Raw genomic sequence first — 26,032 nt, 5'->3', positions numbered from 1 at the left:
ACTGGATAGCCTTAATTTTGTCAGCATGTTTTTAGACAGACTTTAGGCTGTCTTTAGACTTTGGACTTTCAACTTGTAGGCCAACAGCCATATTTCACTGTTACGTAAATCAGTCCATTCTTTGCCATGGTCAGTTCCCTACCACAGTTCTTGCCTTTGACCTGGTTCCTGTCCACAAGGACTTGTTTCTGACCTAGTTTATGCTGTGATTTACAAATCATTCTATAGAAATCTTTAAGCTTTGTTGCAAACCCTCTGTTACTCTTTGGGATACTTTCCACTTGTTCAATAGTTTAGGAATAGTCTTTATAGGTTCTGTTTTTACAGGACCTATAACAATAAAAGTTCAGAATTTGGGCTGCTCAGTTAAGTATTAACTAGTAGTAACCTGTCAGTGATAACCAGTTAAGCTACATTAAGGTGAGCCACTTATTACTTTAATGCAGCCAATTCAAAATATAAGTGAATCTAAGCATCCATAATACAATATTTAAGATATTTACAGCCAAACTCCCATGTTTTTCAGTCTGAATATGAATTCATATTACTGAAAGTTCAAGTACTTTTACAATAAGTTACACTGCATTAATGAACTATTATTATACTCCATGTCAGGTACTGTGTTTCTCATACATGTAGTTGTTTCAGGTGTATTTGAGTTTCTGGAAAAAACTCAAATATTATTCTTGTTATGGTTCAGTGAAGATGTGGCTGGGTTTTAGTGCTACAGCATGCATTTATTTGCTCAGCTCAACAAAATTGCCAAACCAGGTTTTTGTTTTCTCTCTGTAAGCCCTGTAAAGCTATCCATCCTGAGGATGTGGACAACATGTATGTGGAGCTCCTTCAGCGTTGTAAGCAAATGTTCCTCACAGAAGCAGAAACAATAGATGACCATCTGTATCAGCTACCAAGTTTCCTCCAGTCCATTGCAAGTGTGATATTCCATTTAGATACAGTAAGTGGAGTATTTAAAGTACCACCTAATTATTTCATGCAGTTGCAGATGTGTGAGGAGGTAGTAGCTGTGAATCTACTTATGGTAAAAGATGTTTATTTAAATGAAATGTAATGACATCTAGCCCCTAGGGGATGGGAAGAATATCAGGAGAATGCTGTAATGGATTTTATTTGAATAAAGAAAATGCACTGAATATGCTAAATAAAATGCTACAGTGCATTGAAATGAAAACCATGATAGGCAAATATGAATATGTTTTATTTATTTTATGTTTTTTATTCGGACATAGCCATAACCTTTTTGTGTTTGTTCACTCTGCTGCTGCTTTGCCTTTTGGTGCTGATACTTAGCATGTTCTCTGAGACTGGTGCTTTGATGCTGCTATGATATTATGCTGTCTGTTTAAATGAGGGCTTTCTGGATCTTGTCTGGAGCTGTGAAGTAAGATTGGGGCATATATTTTTTATTCAGATGCTTATGGATAAACAGATTATAATGCTGTTACTGTTGTTTATTTAAATTGGTACTTTTCTGGTAAGCTTAAAACTAGATTCACTGAAGCACTAATCTGTTTCCATAACGTGGTCCAGGAAGCTTTCTTACTCTGATTGTTCAGTTTTATTTAGGGAGGGTTTTGTTGTTGTAGTTGTTGCTTTTTGTTTGTTTCTTTGTTTGGGGTTTTTGTGTGTCTGAAATGAAGTCACTTGCTAACTCTCTTCTTGTTCTCAGAGCAGATCATGATGCAAGCTCTTGTAACAAAGTAACATGCTGAAATAATTTCACATAATATGCATAATGGATGCTTTGTTTTTCTTTATTCTAGGTTCCTGAGGTGTACACTCCAGTTCTTGAACATCTCGTTGTGCTGCAGATCAACAGCTTTCCACAGTACAGTGAAAAAATGCAGCTGGTCTGTTGCAAATCTATAATAAAGGTGTTTTTGTCTCTCTCAGGAAAAGGTCCAGTTCTCTGGAGCTTTATTAGCACTGTGGGTGAGTCTGTGCTACTAACTTCTTTGGAGTTTTTTGGGAGCATGGGTTTTTTTTCTTTTGATTGGTTTTTTTTTTTTCCTAAATTGCATAACTGATTCTAGGAGAGAAATGTGAAATAGCCATTCAGGATCAAAAATGAAGCTTGTCCTGTTCTCTAATAATGGAGGTTGAGTGTTTTCATGGTGATATTTTTCAATATCCACCATTAAATAACTTCAGGAATGCATTTAACAATCGTATTGGATAACAAAGTGTGTATGATTTAGGGCAGGAGGAATACATGTTTGTGATAAAACTTGCATTCCTGCTCTAAAGAATTAGGAGAAGAAAGGGATTTCATAGGAAATCATAGGACATTTGTTCAGTGTCCTTTCAGTTACACCTAAAAATGGCACAGAAAATAAGATAAGTGTTATCTCTATTAGAAATGCAATTTTTTTTGTGTTCTGGAAGTTTTAAATAGTAAAATTCCAAATATGAAGTTAGATATAGTTCTGTGAATGCAACACTGGATGTGTCAGCATTGGTAACTCACAGTTCTAGTAGTCTCAAGCTAACATTTCTTTTCAATGATTTTCAAAAATTATTTCTTATTTCTTTCAACTATTTATCGTGGCTTTTCTCTATTGCTGGGGCATTTTTATTGTTCCCATGTTCTTGAGTTGGGAAGTGGTACACCCAAGTACTATGTTGATCTTAAGTCCATTAACATAATTGGGGGTTGTTGCCTTTTCAATAAGGGCATTATGGGTGATGGCTTTGGTTGTCATTCAGAATCAGGAAAAAGTCAAAGCAGTATTGAAAAAAAGTAGTAAGAAGCAAGTTCAGGATTGGTTGCCTGTGGAACATCCTAGAGTCAATAGGCTCTGATTTGAGCTATTTCGTCCTTAAAGGAAAAAATCTGTGTTCTTTTGTTCTCGCTTTCCATGACAGAATACAGAAAACTGATTTGTTTCATTGTTAATATAGTGAGTGATACGAATGCCATGCTTTTTAAATCTATTCAGGCAATTTTGTTTTTTGTTTGTTTCAGTGCATCAGGGATTAATCAGAATTTTCTCCAAGCCAATCACATTTTCAAAGGTAAAATGACTGTTTAAACATATTTATTTCATTTAAATTCCTGGGGCATACATTGCATTCCAGTTCTTGACAACCTAACCCAGTAAACAATGGAATGCCCAAAGAAGCAAAAATAGTACTATCCATTTTCTTATTAGTCCATTAGTGTTATTAGTTATTGGCTCATTTGTTGTTAAGTCTTTCATCCCCACCTCTGCTCAGCACAGTGTAGATGTGCCTCTTGTGCTGGATAAAGAAAATTACAGGAAATAGGCTTCTGTTTGTTCAGGTTGTCTGTAATAAAGTAGGTTGTAATTAAAGTTATCCAGCTTTCTTCCAGGTTAAATTTTGGCCATTTTAAATGTTACTGAATGCTTGTGTTAAGCAAGGGTGTTAAAGCTTTTTAATCTTGTGCAGCCAAGTAACTATAGAATTTCTCAAATAATTGAGCACTAGGAGAACAACCTTAGTTTTTTTGAGTATTTTTGGAACAAGGTGGTAGTTTTGTGCTCTTTTCAGATTGATGGAGAACACTAAACATTCCATGTTTCTACCTGCAGCAGTAATGTTACATTATGTTGCATGGGTCAGGTAGTTCCATTGGCAGTTGTACTGGGATTTGACTGAGATGGAATTAATTTTTCCCATAGCAGCCCTCATGGAGCTGTGCTTGTATTTGTAACTGGAAATGTGTTGATAACACCACTAGTATTTTGGCTACTGCTGAGCAGCGCTGGCACAGCATCAAGGTGGCTCTCCAGCATTTTCCCCTCACCAAAAGACTGGGGGGACAAGGTCTTGGGAGGGCACAGAGCCAGGACAGCTGACTCAAACTGACCAAAGGGATATTCCATGCCATATGGTATCTGGTCAGCAAGAAAAGCTGGCAGAAAGGAGGAGGTGAGTGGCCGTGTTTAGGGTGTTTGTCTTCTGGAGCTTCTGCTCCATGTACCAAAACCCTACTTCCAAGGAAGTGGCTGGACATTGCCTCCTGATGGGAAGTAGAGAATAAGTCTTTTGTCATCTTTTGCTACTAAACTGCTTTTGTCTCGACCCGTGAGTTTTTTCCATCTTATTTTCCCCTTCCCAGTCCTGGTGAGGAGGAGAGTGGTAGAATGCCCTGGTGGGTATGCACCCTGGGTCAAACCACCAGAGCAGTGTGTCTGACAAACATTGTGTCCTTTCAGGATTTTTCTGTGAAAGAAACTTCTGGATCAGAAGAAGCCTTTGAAGCTGGAGAAGTTGGGACACAAAGATCAAAAGTACCAACTTATAAGGACTATCTGTACCTCTTTAGAAGTCTACTGAGCTGTGACACAATGAAGGTAAAGCATAGTTAACGTGGAAATACAAAATGAAACGGAAAATAAAACGTGATCCTGAGTCTTGCTGTCTTATAGCTGCTTTTCTAACTTCAGACTTCTTCCAAATGTCATGCTGTAGAAGGATTGTTTTCTGGTCTTAGTTGGATTTTATGGCTGATAAATTAATTAAACAGGGATTAATTTATGCTTCCATAGCTGAGAAACAACTAAAACTGGATTCTCTGAATTATTTAAATCTTAGTTTGTAAGTTAAAGAAATAATTTTCATTTGTGTTGAAATATGAACGTTTTTGTCCTACAAAGGAATGCGTTTTTGAAGATGCAAACTTCCTTACTGAAAATGCACAACTGCAATCCCTAAGTCGTGTCCTGTATGATGAATTTATAAAATCTGTTTTGAAGATTATTGAGAAATTGGACCTGACTGTTCAGAAGCTGGATATTAGTGAACAGGTGAGACCTGAGGACTTATCCATTAACTCCTGCTGTTGTAGGGGAACCAAAATCATATCCCTTGTTTTGTTTTCATTATGACTAGATAGCACCCTTTAGTGTCTTGAAGTAACATTTATCCTAGATAAAATGTTCTTCTTAATATCTCTGAATGTTGCATTGCAGTGTTAGGAGGTGGAAACATCAGAACCAATAGAAGTTCAATCTGTTACTTTAGACTTCCTACTCTGGAATCTACTGTTTTCTTTTTTTTGACTGGCTTTCTACTTAGAAGTAGGCATCTCTTATTTTTCCTTTACATTACTGATGTGTTAACTGTTAGTCCTTCATCTCACAGAGTACCTAATAACAGCTGGAAAAAGACAGACTGTTAATGTGGAAAAAAAAAATGTGTAAAGGTTTTCTGTGGTGTCACAGATCCAGTGTTCTTTCTTCAACATTTATTTTCAGGATGGAAGCACAGGTGACAGTGCTTTGGTTGGGCCTTCTTCTGACCCTGCTTCAAACCTTCAGCCAACAAAACCAATCGATTTTATTGCCTTTATAAATCTAGTGGAATTCTGCAGGTATTTATATGTTTTTATACATATATATGATTTTCTTATACATTTATATGTTTTTTTATTTTATGTGTTTTATATGTAATTTGAAAGTTACAAAGTGGTTGGAAAAAGTTTGAGGTGAAATGTGTTTAAGATGCTTGTTTCTGGTCAGTTTGATAGGTCATATTTCAAAATGCACGAGAGGATTAGGAGGGAGACAGGAAGGGTTTTTCAGACACCTGGGCCATGGGTGAACATGTCAGCTCATCAGCTCAGGTTTTTTAGAAGAATACAAGAGACTGTCATTAGCATTCACTTTCATTATTTGGGTGTAGTTGTCATTCATTATATGTTATAACTTCTAGTATTATCCTGACCATGTATCCTAAATACTTCAGAGACCAGAGATACAGTCAGTCTTCATAGACCATTAAGGGGCATTAAGTGAAAGGTACAGCATTAGTTGCCTGTGGATGTCCAGTAATGGAATGTGATATATGAGGATGTGTGTTTGTATAAATTCAATGATGAGATAGTATAAGTAATAAATGGCTTTGCCCTCTAAAGCAAAATTAAAATCTTCCCACACTTGACTCAGGACGCAGCATGCATTTATTCTCTGTCTGTCTGCTGTTCTCTTACAGCAATATTTCTTTCTTGTACTGAGATGAAAGTTTTTTAAAAATAAAGTTTTGTATTTAATTACTTTTTTTCTTCTTTTTCCTTCTCTGTTTTCTGTGAATTGGTTTTAGGGAGATACTTCCAGAGAAACATGTGGAATACTTTCACCCGTGGGTATATTCCTTTGGTTATGAGCTTATTGTACATTCAACAAGACTACCTCTTATTAGTGGATTCTACAAGCTGCTCTCAGTTACAATGAAAATTGCCAAGAGAATAAAATACTTTGAGGTGAGATCTTTCACCCAGTGGAGGGGTAACGTGTTGTATTAATGACTGTACCATTCTTTATGTATAGTATTTTATTCCCTGTGGAAAACAGTTGATTGAAACTGTTACTGGGTTGTTTCAAATGTTTATAGCTTCATGTGCCTCCATAATTTGAAGCACTTTAATAGTCAAAATTTAGAGTAGAAGCCCAGTTTCTGAAGAGACACCATCCATGTGTAATCACAGAATCTCTGAATTGTTAGGGTTGGGAGGGACCTCTGGAATTCATCCAGTCCAACCCCTCCACCAAGGCAGTGTCACCTAGAGAAGGTGACACAGCAACTCATCAAGGTGTGTTTGGAATGTCTTCAGAGAGGGAGAGTCCACGACCTCCCTGGGCAGCCTGTCCCAGGACTCTTTCCAAAATCCTGAGCTGGGTGAACAGAGAGATGGGAGGTACCTTTGCAGTGCAGGTGGTATAAAAGATATTTTGGATAAAAACAATCTAACCAGAACAGCAGAGTCTTGTATGGGTTAATGGCTCAACTGCTGGGATGTATTCCTGCTCCACTCACTGATTTCACAGGGAATATGATGCCCCAGTGGTAGATGGACTAGCTGTGGTTTAGAAGCTGTTGGACTAAAACACGTGGGTGTGTATCCCAGCACAGAGCCCAGAGCTGTCCCTGCCACTGCTGCTGGTGGCACCAAGTGAAGCACATTTGGAAACTCTTTGGTGTAGATGCTTGTACTGTGAACACTGTTGTAAATTGTTTTCTTGTTACACCATCATTCTTGCCACCTGGACATCCACTGTTAGGGAAGTTTGGCTTTTTATGATTTGTTGCATGAGCAGAGAAAATTAAACCATTGAAAAGCTGCTTTGCAGACATATATCTCTTGTTTATTTGCTTGATATTTAATATATTCCAAAAAGTTGACCCTCAGTGAACCATATTAATGTTAATTTCTAACCTCTGAAAGATCAAAGATACATTTCAAGTTTTCACTGACACCAGTTTTGTATTGGACAGTGTGATGTATGTATTCTGAGTTGAACTGGTGGTTCATGTGATGTATTATCTGCTTTTTAATAGTATTGACTTCTGGTTTCTGTTTGGTAGGATGTCAGCCCCAGGAGCCTCACAAGGTGTCCTGAAGACCCAGAAAAGAGCTCTTGCTTTGCACTATTTGTAAAGTTTGGAAAAGAGGTAAGGAATGTTGCTCTCTAACTTTTTTTAGGCTAAATAAAAACATACGTGATTCAATCAATATTTCATCTTCAGAGAAATCTTACATACACAGCAGACATATTCTTGCTTTTTGAGCTGTGCAAAATAGTGAGGTTTTAAGATACTTTTTGGTCAGTTTTTCAATGTCAGAAGAGGTGTATTGATCACCAGTTAATATACAGTTGAGAAATAACAGTATAAATACTTCTGGTAACTGTCTGCAGGTGAATGAGATTCCAATATTAGGTTGGGCTTGTTTATTTTACATGGGTATTGATACAATTAAGTCAAGATTTCAAAATGTTTATGTTTGTTCTTGATCTATTTATCTCCATTTTAGGTTGCAGCAAAAATGAAGCAGTATAAAGATGAATTGTTGGCATCTTGTCTGATCTTTTTGCTCTCTTTACCACATGACATCATCATGCTTGATATCAAAGCATATATTCCTGCACTGCAGGTGAGTCAAAGTGATGTACAGCTAACACTTTTTTTTCACTAAGATATGTACAAACATTCTGTAGCAAAGTCAGTATTTAAGGTAACTATTAAGCTCTCTACAGTCTTCAGTAACATAGAATACAAATTCCTTGATTCTTTGGATAAAAAGTAAATTTTTGGAATTTGCTTTTGCACTGAGCAGACTTTCTTATTGCCTGTGTTGCAATATAAACATATCTCCTGTGCTGATCTTGAGTGAGATGCTAAACAGAGAAAAGTTACTGCAAATTAGTAAATGCTTTTAAATTTGTCTCTTTTACCATTAAGTAACACTAGTGAATAAATGTGAAAGGCTGATAGTTTTGTATTCCACACTTAGAATGCATTTAAGCTGGGCCTTAGCTGTACCCCAATGGCTGATCTGGGCCTGGATGCTTTGGAAGACTGGTCAGCTCACATCCCCAGACATATGATGCAACCCTATTACAAGGATGTCCTGCCTCTTCTTGATGGTTATTTGAAAAGCTCTACATCTACAGGTACATACATGCAAAAAATTGCTGGTCTTAAGGAAGAGAAGAATAATTTTTTTATAAAGATGTGGACATGCCATACCTTTTATTTATATTGTGCACTTTCTGTGTTTGGAACAACATAACTTCCCTTACACCCCAAAATGCACTTTTTTCTTAAACTAGGATTTACTTGCTTCTGCTGAACCATCAGTAATCATTGCCACTTTATTTATTATTTCTGTGTGATATGTCCTTTTTTTCCCTTAAATTAGTTTAGTTTTGCTAAGAGAGATATTTTCCTTAATAAAGATTTTAAGTGAAAAATAATTGTCACATTTAAAAAATAAAAATGTGCAAAACAAGAGTGTGTTTTTGTTTTTTTGGGTTTTTTTAATGAAACTATGAGTAGGTGCATGAGATGTTGGTACAATAAACTGGTGTTGATCTGCTGTTTTTTTTGTTCTTCAGTTGAATCCCAGAATAACTGGGAAGTAAGGAAACTTTCTCAAGCAGCCCAGAAAGGACGTAAAAAAATTGTGATACAGCGTATAAGAAAAGCAAAGACATTTTCAGTGGTAAGAACCCTCTTTATTTTAAGAGTTAAATGTTAATCCTTTCTTCCCACTGCTTCTTTTCCTTTTTTGCATGCATCCTTTTTTTTTTTTTTAATGAGGTCTAGTTCTGCCTTAGGTGAGTTTAATGAATTCCATTCTGCAGTCTGGTTCAAGCAGCTGTTACATCAGCACAGCTGGAAAGGTGTCATATTCTAGGGTGAGGATGGGAATTAAGCAAGGAAGGGAGACTGAAGAAATCCTTTTAAGTCAGTATCACTGCTAGACTGATACATTATGGAAACAAAAATTTGACTCCCAACACCCAAAATGAGGTCCCAGCTTAGCAGCTTTGCAGTAGGCAATACAGTTTTGTAAATGTTTAGCATTTGGGGGGTTTTTAATTGTCTTGTGGATAGGCTTACAGTCTTCAGAGGCCAAAATATGTATTACTTTGTCCAGTGGCCTCTCAAATGTAAGTGTAATTTTATTTGTATATTCCACTGCACAAACTAACTTGGAATAAACATGTTTTTAGATGTGACATCACTCCTGTATACAGAACTCTTTCCAACCTGGTTGTCTTTAAACATGATACTCCTGGAGTGAGTCCAGTAGAGAGCTACAAAGATGATTAGAGGACTGAGGCATCTCTTATGTGGAAAGGCTAAGGGATCACAGCTTGTTTAACCTGGAGAAGTGAAGACTGAGAGGAGACCTCATCAATATCTATTAATATCTGTAGGGAGGGTGTCAGGAGGATGGAGCCAGGCTCTTCTCAATGCCGAGCAGTAAGACAAGAGGCAATGGGCAGAAGCTGATGCTCAGGCAGTTTCATCTAATATGAGGAAGAACTTCTTTAGTGTGCACTGACCAAGCACTGGGACAGATTTCTCACTTTATGGAGTGTCCCTCACTGGAGTTATTCCAGAACTGTCTGGATGCAATCCTGTGCCTGTGCTCTAAGATGACCCTGCTTGAGAAGGGAGTTTAGACCAGATGAGCCACAGCAGCCCCTTCCAACCTTGGTCATTCTGTGATTCTGTGAAACAAAATTAGGTAATTTTGTATCCTGTACAAGCTGCTTCTGAAATTCTATTGCCTGAGAGAGGCACTGATGAGTCTGGGGAAAGGAGGCTCAGGGGAGACCTTATTGCTCTTTACAGCTATCTGAAAGGAGCTTGCAGCCAGGTGGGGGTTGGTCTCCCAGGTAACGAGTGACAGGACAAGAACAAGTGTCCTCAGGATGTGCCAGAGGAGGTTTAGATTAGATATTTGGAGAAATATATTAATGTTAATTAATGTTGTCAAGCACTGGAACAAACTACACAGGTAAATGGTAGAATCACCATCCCAGAAGTGTTCAAAAGCATATGGATGTGGCACTTGAGGACATGGTTTAGTGATGAGTGTGGCAGTGCTGGGTTAATGGTTGGACTTGATGACTTTAGAGGTCTTTCCTAATCTAAATGATCCTGTGATTCTATGTAGATACAGGATCTAAACTTTAACTTATGGAATTAAAGCAAATGAAAAGAGCAATTTTTGCTTCAGATTTGTTTTTGCACTGTTATGTTGTTCTGTAGGTATGTGTTATCTGTGGTAATAAAATTTTACTTGAGAAATGGTAATTGAAAGCTCACAAAATGCAGTGAAAATGCTTTCCAGTCTGCTCTCTTTTGTTTACGAAACCAAAGATCATCTCTTGTTTGATGCAATTCTTCTCCTCATGGTTTCATTTTACCTTCTTCATCTGTGTTTAATAAGGGCCATAAAACCTTCATTTACTCTGTAAACGAAATTGTTTCTATATAGGGGTAACTGTTCTTTCACTAATATTAATCTGTTGAATTATTTAGGATAATAGTCCCTCCTTGGAAGCAGTAAGGACTAGAGTAGCACGCCTTCTTGGATCTTTGGGAGGGCAGATTAACCACAACTTAATTACAGGTGAGTATCCTGTCAAAAATATTTATATGCCTCTGCTGTCTCTCTTGAAAGTAGTTTTCATTAAGGCCTCAACATCACTTTCATATACCTGGTTTTTGTTGCTTTTGTTTAAACAAAATTACTTTTATTCAGTTCTGGAGTTTAGTAGAGCAAAAGTATTCACCAGCTTAATATGGGGTAGGAAAAGTGTTTATGAAACTACAGTTGAAAGCAAAAACTATGCATCTGAGTATATGGTTTTATTTATTCCACCCTTCACCCTCTGGCTGCAAAGCCATTTTAAAACTTTGCCCCAGTTTGTAGTCATTCCGTACTTACTTCTACCTCTGCTACAGTTCTCAGTATTTAAGAACTGCAGTCATGAATTGTGTAAATCTCAGCAAGCTTACTGTTTCACTTGTGAGTTTAAGGTACATCATGCTACATCGTTAGTATGTGTAGGTACTAGAGTTCCATTTGGGTGCTCCTCAAAAAAAAAGACAACGTTTTCTCCCTTTCTCTGTCCAGTCCATGAACAAGCTTTATAAGTTAAAATACCATGCAGCCTCATAAAAATGGAAAACAATAGTGTAAGTACCTGACCATGAGATTCAATGGATGAATTCAGCACAAAATTCAGTTAATTTAAAAATTAATGTAGTATTATTGTTTTCCTTTCTTTGCATGCTTATGTTTGTTTTTCTGCCTTTACTATCGGTTTTCTTTCTGCCAAGTACTTCTCTGTTGCTTACTCAAAAGTACTGGGGGAAAGTAGCCTTTTCTCTGGAAATTAAATACAAAGTGTGGTCAGATTTTGTTAGCCAGATTTTCAAATATGAGAATATAGGGAGAGAAGAGAGTAAGTATGCCAGTTTTTCTTGGAGGAGATAGCTATAAGTGGCTGTAAATGTAGTAATTTTCTGTGCAATTGCAGGAGTCAGTATGTTGGATCTTCTTGTCTGATTGACCTTCAAGAATTTTCTGTAACATTGGAAGACAAATGCATTATATTGGATGTCTTAGAGAAGTATTTTAAATCAAGTGTGATTCAATGTCTTCTGGATTTATTTGTCTCCAAACTTAACCTGTATTTAAACTGGAGACCGTTGCAAATATCACCTGAAATGTTGGCTACGTTTTTTTCAGTAATTTATAAAGCATTAACATTGCATGACAATCTAACTGAACTTGGAAGGTTACAGATTTTTTTGACTGAATTATGTATGTTGTATTAAGCTTGTTTTCATCTTTCAAATGCATCAGCTACCTCTGCAGAAGAGATGATGAAGAAATGTGTATCCTGGGACACTGAGAAGCGCCTGAGCTTTGCTGTACCATTTGCAGATATGAAGCCTGTCATCTACTTGGATGTATTTTTGCCTCATGTGACTGAACTGGCTCTTTCTGCAAGTGACAGGCAAACAAAAGTATTGATTTTTTTTTCTTGTTTAAAAACATCTTGTTTTATGCTAGCTGGTAAAATTGCATAAAATAATGTCTTCCTTGTTACTAAAGACTTGTTTTAATTAATTCATAGGTGTGCTTCTTTGGTGCCCTTTCATGATTACACTATTCTAAGTGTTCCAAAGCTAAAGAGCAGAAGTTGTGTAAGCTCTGTCAGACAGCATTGTGCTTGATTTAGCATAAAAATGAATATTTTAAACTAGTGGATTGTTTTAAACTAGTGTTGTTTGGCCTCCTTCTCATGCCCAGCCTGTGAACTTGTGGGCTCAGTCCAGCAGCGTACTTAAGCAAATATTTTGGAGCTGTGCTGGATTGGGATGTTGATACCCAAAGACCCAGACTGGAAGTATCCTTGAAGACACTATGGGTGACTTTTCTGATTATGAACTTTTTCCAGCTGATGTGTTACTGCCCATAAAAGAGCCTAAAACATTAGGAAAAACTCCAGTTAGTATGTGTGTAAATTACTTCCATGGACATGGTTCCACGTTCCTGGAAATGGTGATTTAGCATAGGTGTGATTTCTCAAGTACCCCCTTTCATGTGACTCATTCTCCATAATTTTGTCTTCTCTGTGAAAGTAATGGATGCATAACCAAAGGGATTTTTAAATTCCAGGTTGCAGCATGTGAGCTGCTACATGGCATAGTCACATATATGTTGGGGAAAGCCTCTCAGATGCCAGAAGGACGTCAGGGTCCCCCACCTATGTACCATTTACATAAGCGAGTATTTCCAGTACTGCTTCGTCTTGCTTGTGACATAGACCAGGTAAGCAGATTTATTTATACGAATTTTAGCTTGCTCAAATTCCCACCTATACGTGTGGGAATTAATTAATACTTTTATTTAGATGTTTCCCTAAAATGTTGGGTTTTTTTCTTTCCCCAAATGAAGAGTATTTTGTAGGCTGAAATTCTGTTCTAGGGATGGATTGTCCAGACTTTGGGAGTGGGCTTGAAACCTTTTCAAACACTCATTTCAAATACTTCTATAATATAGTGTAGTTCAGAGTAGCTCAGAGAAGTGTACAACAGAGATTTAGGTTTCATGCTTCACTCGGGGAGTTAGTGGCAGTAACCCTCTTTATCACCATATTTAATTTCTGTTGTCTTTCAGTAAGAAGTTAATTGGAGGTAAAGTTGATTGTTTTGATATTGAGTGTGTGCAAAGCTAGACTCACAGGAAGAACGTTTAGGAGAGAATTTGTAGCTACCTCTTTGATACTTACAGATGATATATTTCATTCAAACATTTGGATTTGATATTTCTCCTCCTTTGCACAAAACCGAACAGACACGTAGGTTCATCTCCACAGAAATTACAGGTTTTTGTGCCTTTTGACACTGCTGCTTGGACCCTGGCATCTGTATCTACTTTGAGATCAAGGGAATTTTATGTTCTGTTAAAATAGACAGGAAGCTGTGTTACCAGTTTAGGTGAAACCTTTTGCTGGCATGTGGCTGAACATAAACCTTAGGTAAATGATGTCTGGATTGGTCCAAGGCACAGGCACTGTAGTTGAAGCATGTGTGTATGCACAAATAAGTGTGTTTAGTGTTTCTTCCCTTCATGCTATAGTATGACAGTAATCAATCAGATTGATTTACAGGTAGAATTGTTGAAATCTGGGAAATTACATTAATGGTAAATATAGATTTTTAGATCTAAATATGGATTAAGAAATAAATATCCCTGTTTCCCTGATTGTGTATTGGCACATCAGTCTGGCATGCAATGTTCTTTGTCTCAAAGGATATTACTGAAAGTGAGCTTGGAGGTCATGGAGGCTAGCTGAATAGAAAACATCTAACCCATTTTGATTGTTGGGGGTTTTTTAATCCTTGATATGGGATTGTAATGTGAAATTTGATATTCATTTTGTAGGCCCTTTTTCAAAGTACTGTGTTTTATTCTGACACGGTAATAGCAAAGTAGCATAGATACTGTATTAATCCTAAATACATAGATATGTATTAATCTTAAAAACGTAGTTAACGTTTGCTCTTTTCAGGTAGCAAGACAGTTGTATGAGCCTTTAGTCATGCAACTCATTCACTGGTTTACCAACAACAAAAAATTTGAGAGTCAAGATACAGTGGCATTCCTGGAAGCTATCCTGGTAGGTCATAAGTCTTTCCTCTCTTTTTTTCTGTGCCATATGACTTTATTTTTAACTAGAATAATTTTACTGCTGAAGCAACTGGGAACACATGAACAGATAGAATGGCCTCTTAACTATTTGAAAGAAAGAAAATGATTGGTTTATTTATTTATTTTCTGGTAACCATTTAATATTTCTTTACTGAGATTTGGATGATGAATTCATCTTTCTTTGGCATTCTCTAAATGCAGGTATATCATCTTCAGATAAATAAAACACTCTTTGTCATCAGTATGAGCTAGGAACAATTGAAGCACATTGACCATTCATCCCGAATGCCTTTGTTGTGTGCTTAGTTTTTCCCTAAGTATCTTTGCCTTCACCAGGTACAAAAGTTTTGCATTTAAAACTAGGTTTTGCACTAAACAGAAGTGGTTAGAGGCAAGTAGGTCAAGAGGATTGGTGTACTTTTTTTTAGTAAAAGTCAGTGTTGTCACACCACTTCTTATGTGGAGGAAGAACACCCATCAGAAGGTGAAGTGACTTAGACTGATGGCTGAGACAGGAATAGAAATCCAGATCTTTGAGTTGTAAGTCAGCACTGTGGGGGCTGAAAGTTCCTCCCTTCCCTTGGACAGTAGCAATTTTGAACTTTGTTAATTTCTGGTAAACTGAGTACAGTTTTTTAATTTTCCAATATTGCAATGTAGATAAGCTGCTATAATACTGCACAGGGACAATGGCAGGGGTTTTTCTCATTCTTGAGATGAAATAACCTTGTGTCATTTCAGAGTGGCATAGTGGATCCAGTTGACAGCACTTTGAGAGATTTCTGTGGTCAGTGCATACAAGAATTCTTGAAATGGTCTATCAAGCAGACAACACCAAGACAGCAGGAGGAAAGCCCAGCAAACACCAAGTCTCTCTTTAAACGGTTGTACAGTCTTGCTCTTCACCCCAATGCTTTCAAGAGGCTGGGTGCAGCACTTGCCTTTAACAGTATCTACAGAGAATTTAGGTGAGCAAGCAGAGCTTGAAACAGTAACTAACTTGGCCTAAAGCTTATCTCACACCTGTTTATGAGATAAAGAGTTGTAGCTCAAATAGTCATCCACAGACACTCATTCTATTAATGTGTATGATAGCTGTAACATTCAGTTACACTGCATATTTTTAATAGTAATTTTGTTTGGGCTTTCTGTCTGTGTGAAATGTATAAAAATAAATGTTAATTACAAGTTTTTTATGCCTTTTCAGGATGCTCAGCAAATTTCACTGCTATTTTTTAAAATGGTTTAGATTTACATTTTGTGCAAACATCTTTTGCATTCTGTCTCTACAGTATTTTATTGGGTGGTTTTAATAAGGATATTACATTTAGTGGTCCTTCTACTCATGTTTCTCATTAAATTTTTTCCTGTTTTTTTACAGGGAAGAAAATTCTCTGGTGGAGCAGTTCGTATTTGAAGCGCTGGTTGTTTTTCTGGAAAGCCTGGCTTTAGCCCATACAGATGAGAAGTCATTAGGTGAGCTATAGTTAATTAGCTGTGGAATGAAGAAAAAAGTTACCTTGTGGAATCTTGAGTTAACAAAGAAAACTGTAACTGTAAGAAAAGTACATTTGCTTTCTTCTGCAGCAAAGGATTAATTATTTATCATTATCAGTAGAGAGGTCATTTGATATCTAGTTAGGATTCTTTGAATCAACTCCTTGCCATGTATAAAGGTGGAATATTTTGAGCATAGGAGAAAGAACCTTTTCACATTTATGATGATTTATACAGTTTTATAATAACACTAAAAATGCTGGTTGTGCTTCAGATATGAGTTGTGGTTTTGCAGTTACATGGTGTGAAAAAATGTAGCTTGATGAGAATCAGTCTATTCTTGTATAACAAACAAATGCTCCAAAAATTCTCATTTTGATATAGTCTATGGAATATTTCCAGTCTTCTGAGATACCTTTGCCTCATTGTCTTGTCATTCTTTACAACAGTATGTAGTTGTGTGAAGAGCTTGTGACCTCTTTCACAGTATGACTGATTCTTTAGTTAATCTACTTTTCTCTCTCTTTTTTTTTTCCTTGCTCTTTCATCAATTAATAGTAATTAGAACATAACACCAAAATTTGGTGTAACAATTTCTTTCAGAGGAAGAGTTCAGGATATGGTAGAAGTGTCCCCAGATGAATTACTCACATGGGAAAATTTTACAGTTTCTCTAAGCATGGTCACAGAAAGTAGAATGCACAGTTTTATACCAAAGGCCTCAGGCTTGGCTCACGCCAAGCTGGCCTGTCTGGTGTTTTGTGATTTTTGTTCTGCATCTTTGATAAATTTATTGTGGAAGCACAGAGTAGTGGAGCTGGTAGACATTATCATCTGTGTGAGTCTCTTGCATCATGTCTACAGTGCTATCTCAATTCATTTAACCAAGTTACTGGCATTCTTTAGAGATGTCAATTCCCTCTCTCCAACAGGTACTGCCCAGCAGTGCTGTGATGCTATTAATCACCTGAAGCGCATAATCAAGCATAAAGCACCTTCTCTGAACAAGGAAGGGAAACGGCGGGTACCCAGGTCAGCTATTTGCATTTATTTCCCTATTGCATTTTAATAAACATGACCAGTAGTTTCATTAAATGCTTGGGATTCTGAATGAGGATTTTATCCTATGACAATTGATGACACAGGCCTTCTGATATTGTCTGTTGAACCACTGGTGGGGAAACACTGGACATAATATGAGAGGAGCATGATTCTTTATTCCAGCACGGTGAACTTGATTTAGTTTAGCAAAAAGAGGCAGAAGAGAAGATTATGTTTCCCTCACAGCAGTGCATATAATGACATTAGCACTGGTGCTACAAAGCACTTGGAGGAAACTCCTCCAAAGCCTTTCTTGCTGTTGTTCAATGTCACCAGAAGCAGGGCAAGCTGCAACAGGATGATCAGCAGTTAAAGAAGGGAAGCAAAAAAGGTAAAAGAATCAAAAATGGATTCAGTATCAGGATGAATGAAGCTCTGAGTCACCTAGCTGACCCTGATTTGATCTGGAGGTTGGCTTAGAGACCTCCTTAGTTGCCTTTTTTATCCAAATTATCTTGTGATCTTAAAGAAACTGGCAAGTGGAGTTTAGATTTGGGTCACTGGTATGGCATTTGATAAGTTATGAGACGAGATGATTATGGGGATGGAGAAAAACTGTGCAGGCTTATTTAAACTTTAATCTCCATTTTTCCTCTTTGAGTTTACAAAGAGAAAGGAGGATACCTGCTTCTACACTTAAAATTGTTTTCCACAAGGACTATGCCAAGTAGAGTGAGGAGAAGAGAAAGCAGTGGTAGACATGATGGTGGAAGAACTCTGTCAGGTAGTGCAGATGGGTGATGATTCGACAGATAAAAAGGGATTCATAGTGCTCATGGAACATTTTTTTCAGTTGAGAGACTGTTGCTTCTTGGTAGATGCCAGGTGGACTGTTAACCCCTAATATTTTTGTGCAGGGGATTCCCAGCTACTAAATCCGTGTGTCTTCAGGACATTGTTATGTGGCTCTTAGTGCAGTGTGGACGACCTCAGACAGAGTGCCGGCATAAAGCCATGGAGCTCTTCTATGAATTTGTTCCTTTGCTACCAGGTATTTTGAGTCACAGTGCACTGTTATCTTTGCTTTCTATATTCTGTGCATGCCTTCCCTCTGTGTTTTCTGTTCAAGGTAGTAATTACAAGTATATATCTGTTCACCCAGTGTTGTTAAATAGAAACAGAGCTTATATTGTTGCTTATATTGCAAATTGGGTACTGTGAGAACCTCAGGGTTTGAGGGATGTTTTTGGGCATAGAAGAGGCTTTTATTGCAGACTTACTCCCAGGCCCAAAACTGCAGTTGCGTATCCAGAAAAAAAAAAAAAGTGAAATTTGTTGATGGGGAACTATGAATGTCTTAAAAATTGACCTCTTCCTTATGGAAGGAAGAGAAATGTGGGAATTTTGGTAATGTGACCAAGACTAGACCAAAATCACTACCTTCTCTGCTAGAAGATGCAGTTTAAATCACAAAGTTGTTAGTTCGTTTGCCTCTAGTTCCTTGCTAGTTTGAAATGTGTTTTTCCTAGAAAATTTATATTTCTGTTTCTATTTCTGTCAGGAAACAAGTCTCCATCTTCTTGGCTGGCTGATACTATAAAAACCAGAAATGTTTCTTTCCTCATTAACAAATTTGAAGGAGGTGGCACCGATGCCAAAAGTCCATCTGGGATCCTTTCTCAGCCAACTCTCCGTGGCATGCAGGAACCCTTCAGTTTGCAGGCTGTCATGCAGTGGATGGACATGTTCTTAGCAGCCCTGGATTGCTACAATACATTCTTCGAGCTGCAGATGATCAAACCTGATGAAGTACTGGGTGAGTGATTAACTGTTGCTTTAGGTTCATTCGTGTGTTACACAAAGCCCACCCAAGGTGGGTTCTTAACTTGAAATTCAAGGTCTTTTCTCAAATGTAGAATAGACAGTTTTGCAAACACTCCCAAAGTTGTCCAGTGGCAGTTGTAATGGGATGCGGGTTTTTTATAAAGTACTATGTATCTTAAAATGTTTCCTTTTAGCCCTAGAAATAAATCTTTGCATTTCTGAGTCATCCACTTACCAGCGACTCCTTTTGCTCTATCTCATCTTCAAAAATTATTCTGTACAGCTAATTTCCCACTGCACAGAAAAGCAATAGGTTATTATAATATTTTTCTTGAAATCCTTCTAAAGCTTTTTACCTGCTGTTTAATAATATCTGGAAGAAGCTGTCAGAAAACAATGAAAGAAGGCACCTTTTTGCTTCAAGTCCCATACATGTTACCTTTCCTCATTTCCTGATGCATCAACTACATCAAGTCTAAAAGCTGCATTTGAATTTTGGTCAGGTAAAATAATAATACCTTGTGTAGCCACTGGGTCTCCCAAAAAGTTTTTCTTTCAGTCATTCTTGCAAGCTTAAACAAAATGCTTTTGTTCAGCGATAGTGCAGATTCATAGTCTTGTACAAGTTTTAGGTGGTCTGACTGTCAGTGTTACGTCTGTCTTGATTTAAAACAATATGTTGGAAGAAGCTAGCATAGGGCTAAGTTATTCAAAACTAGGGATTTAAAATTTGTATCCATTTTCTTACATAAGCCTAAATCATCATCATTGTTAATAAGTGCTTGTAGTGGTTAGTTTCTGGAGTGATCACTAAGTACAGTGCTGTCCTGCTATTCTATTGCCCAGAATGGTAATATTTAGAACAGGCAGAGAGCTTTCAGAAAGCACTGGTGTGAGATGTACCTCTTTCTGTTTGTCATCTCAGATTGACTGTTTTTCTTCCAAGCACGAAGCAATAATCATTTCAAATTAATGTAATTCTTTCTAGGTGTAAATGAGAGTTCCTTGTTCTTGAAGGCTGTGCAGTTCTTTCTGGACACTATTGCTTTGCATGATGTCCATGCAGCAGAGCAGTGCTTTGACAGCAGTTCCAAAGGCAACATGTTCAGCCCTCAGGAGAGGGACAAGTACAACTACAGCAAGTGCACCATTATAGTCCGGATCTTGGAGTTTGTCACCGTAATCCTGGAAATGTGCCAGCAGGATTTCTGGAAGGTAGACTCTGAAATCTGTAGTGGATAAAAGATACAAATTTTATATATAGTTAAATATACGTGTTCTGTATATGGAGTACTTGCAGTGAATATTTCCTGTATGATTCCTGATGGCATTAAATGTGTGGAGGTGGTAGCTGCTTGAAAGGCAGAAAGGCAGATTGTGTAAATTCTTTCTTGAATTCAGTATAGATATTCAGGTCTCTCTATTGGTCTCTCTATTTGATACAATATAAGCCTTATTTAACTATATAAAGTATAATACTTACGAGTCTCTTGGGAAATTTACACTCCCAGGTTTAGTTCTGAGACTGTGATTGTCTCATCAGCAGATCTCCGATAGCGTGTACAGAGATGTACATCCAGATTTACAGCTCTATAGTCAAGACTGAAACAGGCCTATGGGTTTTAAAAGATCCAAATTGCAGTTTAGTGGGATAGCATGGTGGGATAGTATGTATCCTATGTCTGTGTTTATAGATACCTAATTTCTGTGCATTAGCATAAATGTTTGAAAGTCAGACATTTCAATAGAGAAAATCAGCAAGAATAGGTACTGTTTCATGTTTGGTTTCATTTGAGATAGGATTAATGGTGAGTTATGAAAAATTAAATAGAGAAATCTGAATTAATTTTTCAAGTTTTTGTTTAATTTTTTTTCTTTCTAGCTGCTTGAGAAGGAACTGCTAAATGCAAGCTTTATAGAGCTTGTGGTGATGACAGTGTGTGATCCATCACACATAGGTTTTAACACAGCTGATGTGCAAGTCATGAAAAACCTCCCAGATATCTCAGTAAGACTCATGAAAGCTCTGATGAAATCTCCCTACCAGGAATCTTTGAAATTGTGCATAAAAAAAAGAGTCACACCGCAGAGGTAAGTAGGGGCTTTCTGGTAAGCATGAGTCCAGAACAAACCCACACCATGGAAAGTAAATAATGTTGTCTGTGGGTGCATTAATATAACATTATTGCTTCTCTTTCCTCTCTAGCCTTGAGGACCTTTGTTCTGTTGATCTGTTTAATTCAGAGGCATGTTTGGATCAAGTTAGGATTGGTGCTGTCCTTTCTGCCTGTAAGCAGCTCCAGAAATCTGGCCTGCTTCATTCTGTTCTTCATGGTCAGGTAATTATTAGTACAGAAAATAATAGTAAACATTTGTATGTGGTAAAGAGCTTTCCTGTGTAAAACACCAGGATAAAAACAGAGAACAGATCAGATGACATTGTTTAAAATGAGATCAACAGCAATGAGCTAGTGTTGAATGGGATCAAAAACAAATGTTTTATGGTTATTCTACAAATCTGAATAGCACAATACTGAGGCTTGGATAACCTTTATAATTATGTTAGTCTTTCTGTGGTTAGCTCCAGACTCTGAAAATCTGATTCTCTAACTTCTTTAAGTGAGCTTTGCAAAACTGAAAACTCAAAAAATCAGTATTAACTGTCATATAAAGGAGGCATTTTTAAACAGCTTTTACACAGAGACCATTCAAAGTGATGAGGGAAATTAGAAAAGGAATATTTCCTGACTGATCAGAAGCAATATAGTGGGTCTGAGTTGCAGGAAAACAGGATAGAGACCTCTGAAGTGTAAGGATGTAGACTATATTACTCAAATTCCTTCCACTAAGTTTCTGGTTATAGTAAATCTCTACTTTGGGAATTGAAGGAACAGGTTGTGCAACAGCCACCAAGACTGAGAATTTGTGAATGAGGCTGTAACGGGGCGGAGCAAAGCTAACAAGTAACAAAATACGTAATTTCTGTGTTCTATCTATTCTCTGTATCAACAAAATCTAGACCTGTGGTTGCCATATATTGATAATCAAGGAGCTGCATGGTTTACCGTTTGTGTCCCACCCATCCTGACTTAGCTATTCATTTTACTTCTGTAGTCAAGTAAATCTGAAAAGGTGGTGGAGGATTAGAATATCTGGAACATTGTCAAGTTACTTCTGGTTTGTTCTGCACTTTGTACACGATAGGGTTGTCTCATTTAAAATCTCATCCCTGAGTTAGAAAGGTGTCTTATCATGGTATATTTACATTGCTTTGTAAAGGAAATTATCTGGAGTTCAAGTGTTTTAATGAACAGTACAGATGGATTGGAAGCCTTTTTTTCAGCTTTTGTTGATTGTCACTTCTTTGTTGGTTTCCATAGGATGAAGGGTCTGATTTCTCAGTTGGCTCCAAGCTTCTTTCAGTTATTTATAAAGGCATTGCACCTGGGGGTGAAAGAATCTCTGTTCCATGCTTAGACATCAGCAGGAAGCGATTAGCTGACAGTCTTCTGCAGCTGGCCTTTGCTATTGAGGAGCAGGTAGGATGTGGTTCTCCAGTAACAATCATTAAAATAAAAAAAAGAAAAAAGTTTGGGATGGGAGCTTAAAAAAAAATCATGTACTTTTCTAAGAAATTTCTAAGTGAAATGTGATGTCCATGAAATAACTCTTGTCTCTATACATTGATTTTCAGTGTGAGGAGCTAGTAAGTCTGCTGTTGAACACAGTAGTGTTGTCTGTGCCACTGTCAGGAGCATCACAGAACCAGCTGATCAATTTCTCTCATGGACAATATTTCTACAGCCTGTTCTCAGAAACCATCAATCAACAGCTACTGAAAAACCTGGATGTGATCATAGTTCGTCTCATGGAATCAGCTGTCAGCAATCCTCAAATGGTATTGGGCTTACTCTTCAAAAGGACAAAGTCAAAAGGGAATATTCAATAAAAGTTACAATTTTATTATTGTCTTTAGAGGTGGAGTTGTAGTAGGGGAAAAAGTGTATTGGGTTGAATTTCAGACAGCAGTGCATTAAAAGTTTTTGGTTTGAATTTCAGGGGGTTTTTTGTCTTGACCTACTGGTGCTGCCATGCTGATCTCTGGAACCTAACATTACTCTGTGGTCTCAGATCAGACTGAGTGGAAAGTGCTTACCTGTTACCTATCCTGAGATCTATGTATTTCAGGATGTCATTTTCAGATCAAAAATGTCCTTTCAAAGGAGGGACCTGTTTACTGTGCTTTGCTTTTCATTGCAGAATGGTCCCAGAGCATGTGACTTGGATTTGTTTTGGATAAAACTAAGCTGAAACACAAGCTCCAACTATTAATGGGTATTTAGTCCGCAGGACTAGGGTAGAGTTAGATCAGAGTATTAGAAAGAGAGGCATACAAACACACAACCCTCCTGAGCTGAAATAAATATGATACACTTTGTCATGTACTCAGTCTCAGCACTGCTTGTTTGGTTCCGACTTCTTCCTGTTTGTCTACACCCCTTACAGAACTCAATGCCATGAAGGAAACTTAGAACTGAGAAGTGCTTCAGTGCTTCTGACAAACAGAAGGGTCAAAAAGATCAAAAGTCTGCTTTTTCTTTTGATTAATAAGATGCTCAGCAAAGTAGAATCATCCTTTAAAAATAATTGGCTCTTTTATAATCCAAAATATTATGCTTAGGCGTGCTGTATCCAGTAGTAGTTTAAAAGACTTGCAGCACCATTTTTGGTGATACCAAAAATTGTTCATTTAGACTGTAGAGGAATGTGTATGTTTTAATAGGCTCTTTCTGGTGATGATTATCTAGTGTTTCCTGTGCTGAGCATGCTGCAATACTTTAATTCTTTTAAGTGTATCTTTTAGATGATAGTGAATATTAGTTTTTGAAGAAAAGAGATTTCAAACATACCTAGTTCACATGTGCTATGCAAGGGTTATTTTTCTTTTCAAAATGGATGTGAATAAGTTAGCATGTGTACTATTTTTCAACTTCACACTAAAATTATCAAGTATTGGTCTTTAGTCTGGATTATCATTTATTTCTCCATGTATACACAAAAGGCATCAGAACTAATTGCAGCACTGTACTCTGAAACAGGAGTAAATTGGAGAGAGATCTTTTTTTTGAGAAGGGTGTGTTTTTAATTTCCTGCAGAGACCTTTCTTCTGCATCCTTTTGAGATTTAGATCTAGCATTGATTTGTGGTGCTTCCTTTTTTCTGAGTGCCCATACCACTGAAGTGATTCCATCATCCTTTGATTTGGGCTGCAAGAATCTTACCTGTTGCTCTTCCTTCCAGGTGGGGAGCATTTTGAATGGCATGTTAGATCAGAGCTTTAGGGACCGTGCTGTGCGCAAGCAGCAGGGAGCAAAACTGGTGACAGCTGTACTGAGAAACTGGGAGAAACTGGATGGCTGGTGGGCCAAAGGTTCATCTGCCGAGAGCAAAATGGCAGTCCTGACCCTGCTGGCAAAAGTTCTGCAGGTATGTACTGCTTTATAAACTTCAGGTAACATTTCTGGTTCTGTAGAGATTGCATCGTGTTTTCAAGAAAGCTCTTCAGGTCAAATGTTTTATGTTTGGGGGAAAAAAATTAAAAAGGGAAAAGTTGGGCATTGTTAGAATCTGGGTGTTTTTATTAGCAAAGTACAAAAAAATTTGGGGCAGGTGGAAATTACTAGTTTTGCTTTTCTTCCCTCCTACCACCGTTTTTATATTTTTTCAATTGTTCTCATGTTTTAGCTGCCTGTTTTCCTTTTGGAGAACTGGTACAAGTACAGAGGGTGAACTCTGAGTAGCCTCTGGTAACGTTCTTTGTCATGTTGGCATCCAGAAAGTCCAAGTGGAGGAGTTCTACCATATTAAGAAACTACAGAATTATCTTTACTGTGACATCATGATTTTGGTCTGGGATTTCTTTTCTCTATTTCGAAAATATAATTTTCTACTTATCCTTTTGGGGTTTTTATAGGAACTTATAAAACGTAGTTGTACACAAATATACTCAAAGATCAACTGTTGAGCATAATTTTTATTTTTTATAATTAATTATTTTAAACTTGTATTGTTTTAAAGGTATGTGTTAGGACACAGAATGTGAATTGTATTGCTGTATTAGCTGGCACCGAAATGACCAGTAGGAAATTTGGCTTTCAGAAGGAGACTAATATTTTTTTAATTAAAAAAAACCCATCATGATTTTGTTTGTACTGTGTAGGAGCTTTTATAGTTCTTCTTTTAAAACCAAAATCACTCTATATGTGCTTTCTGTTAATTCAGTGTATTTTTGGAAATAAATAATTCTATAGCTCAAGGGCTTTTTATTATGCTTTAATACAAATCTCTTTAATTTATTTAAAAAACCAAATAATTTTTTTTTCTGTCTTTCCAGATAGACTCTTCAGTTTCTTTCAATACCAATCATGAAGCATTTACAGCTGTTTTTAATACCTATACCAGTCTGCTTACTGATCAGAATTTAGGTTTAAATCTTAAGGTAAATTGCTTACTTCAACAGCTTCCCTACCCTCCCCAGATTACAATGTTAGTTGTTCATGGAATTCTCTCTTATTTGGCTTAAATTTTATTATGGACTTCTGGAGTTTTTTTCCTTCTGTTCAATATTCTAAAATTTGTAAATCATCATTGTTGTTCTTCAGACAGAAGGCACTGTCACAGATGCCATGCTTTGGTTTAAGGTGCTCTTTTTTTTCTCTTGCTCAGAAGAAAGGAATGTAATTGTTAGGGAAAAAAATAAGCTTCAGTTGCAAGTTGTCTTGTACTCCCAGGTGTTCATTTGAGAAATGACAGCTAATCAGGCTTTTTGCAAGGAGTGGGTATTTCCTAGAGGTCAAATGATGAACATTGGTTGTGATTTTTACATCCACGTCTGTCCACTAGTACTGGTACTCATGGAGTACTAACGGAGTGGCTGCTATATGCAGCTTGGTCAGGAGAGGGAGATAAAGTACTGCAGACAGAAAGTGGGACTTACAAAAGATGCTGGTTGGACTAGAGCAATAAAAAATTTGGTACTCAGGCAAGTTTTGCGCAGTTGTTTCTCAGCCAGCCTGCCTTTAGTTAGGCAGAGTTTAGTACTTCCCTATGCGTTCAAAATAAGTAAAGTTTGGGATTTTGCTTTAGCTACAAGGTGAT

General features: G+C 37.2%; 1 protein-coding gene across 1 annotated transcript in view; it reads left to right on the top strand.

Annotated features, from left to right (window-relative positions):
- The window catches only part of PRKDC (protein kinase, DNA-activated, catalytic subunit), an 81,859-nt gene that overhangs the window by 8,711 nt on the left and 47,116 nt on the right, over positions 1–26,032 (top strand). The window contains exons 12-38 of the mRNA XM_064385733.1: positions 794–958; positions 1,785–1,953; positions 2,987–3,036; positions 4,203–4,340; positions 4,644–4,793; positions 5,244–5,359; positions 6,088–6,247; positions 7,351–7,437; positions 7,799–7,918; positions 8,279–8,438; positions 8,883–8,989; positions 10,825–10,915; positions 12,158–12,321; positions 12,977–13,129; positions 14,373–14,480; positions 15,254–15,480; positions 15,894–15,988; positions 16,942–17,041; positions 17,968–18,101; positions 18,612–18,866; positions 19,863–20,089; positions 20,757–20,965; positions 21,081–21,213; positions 22,255–22,413; positions 22,569–22,772; positions 24,176–24,361; positions 25,269–25,373. Coding sequence (XP_064241803.1) covers positions 794–958; positions 1,785–1,953; positions 2,987–3,036; positions 4,203–4,340; positions 4,644–4,793; positions 5,244–5,359; positions 6,088–6,247; positions 7,351–7,437; positions 7,799–7,918; positions 8,279–8,438; positions 8,883–8,989; positions 10,825–10,915; positions 12,158–12,321; positions 12,977–13,129; positions 14,373–14,480; positions 15,254–15,480; positions 15,894–15,988; positions 16,942–17,041; positions 17,968–18,101; positions 18,612–18,866; positions 19,863–20,089; positions 20,757–20,965; positions 21,081–21,213; positions 22,255–22,413; positions 22,569–22,772; positions 24,176–24,361; positions 25,269–25,373 — 3,972 coding nt within the window. The remainder of the gene's footprint in view (positions 1–793; positions 959–1,784; positions 1,954–2,986; positions 3,037–4,202; positions 4,341–4,643; positions 4,794–5,243; positions 5,360–6,087; positions 6,248–7,350; positions 7,438–7,798; positions 7,919–8,278; positions 8,439–8,882; positions 8,990–10,824; positions 10,916–12,157; positions 12,322–12,976; positions 13,130–14,372; positions 14,481–15,253; positions 15,481–15,893; positions 15,989–16,941; positions 17,042–17,967; positions 18,102–18,611; positions 18,867–19,862; positions 20,090–20,756; positions 20,966–21,080; positions 21,214–22,254; positions 22,414–22,568; positions 22,773–24,175; positions 24,362–25,268; positions 25,374–26,032) is intronic.

The sequence above is a fragment of the Passer domesticus genome, chromosome 1 (genome assembly GCF_036417665.1).
Source record: "Passer domesticus isolate bPasDom1 chromosome 1, bPasDom1.hap1, whole genome shotgun sequence".
Lineage (NCBI taxonomy): Eukaryota > Metazoa > Chordata > Aves > Passeriformes > Passeridae > Passer > Passer domesticus.
Note: the sequence above shows the minus strand (reverse complement) of the source record. Positions and strands in the feature narration are given on the sequence as shown.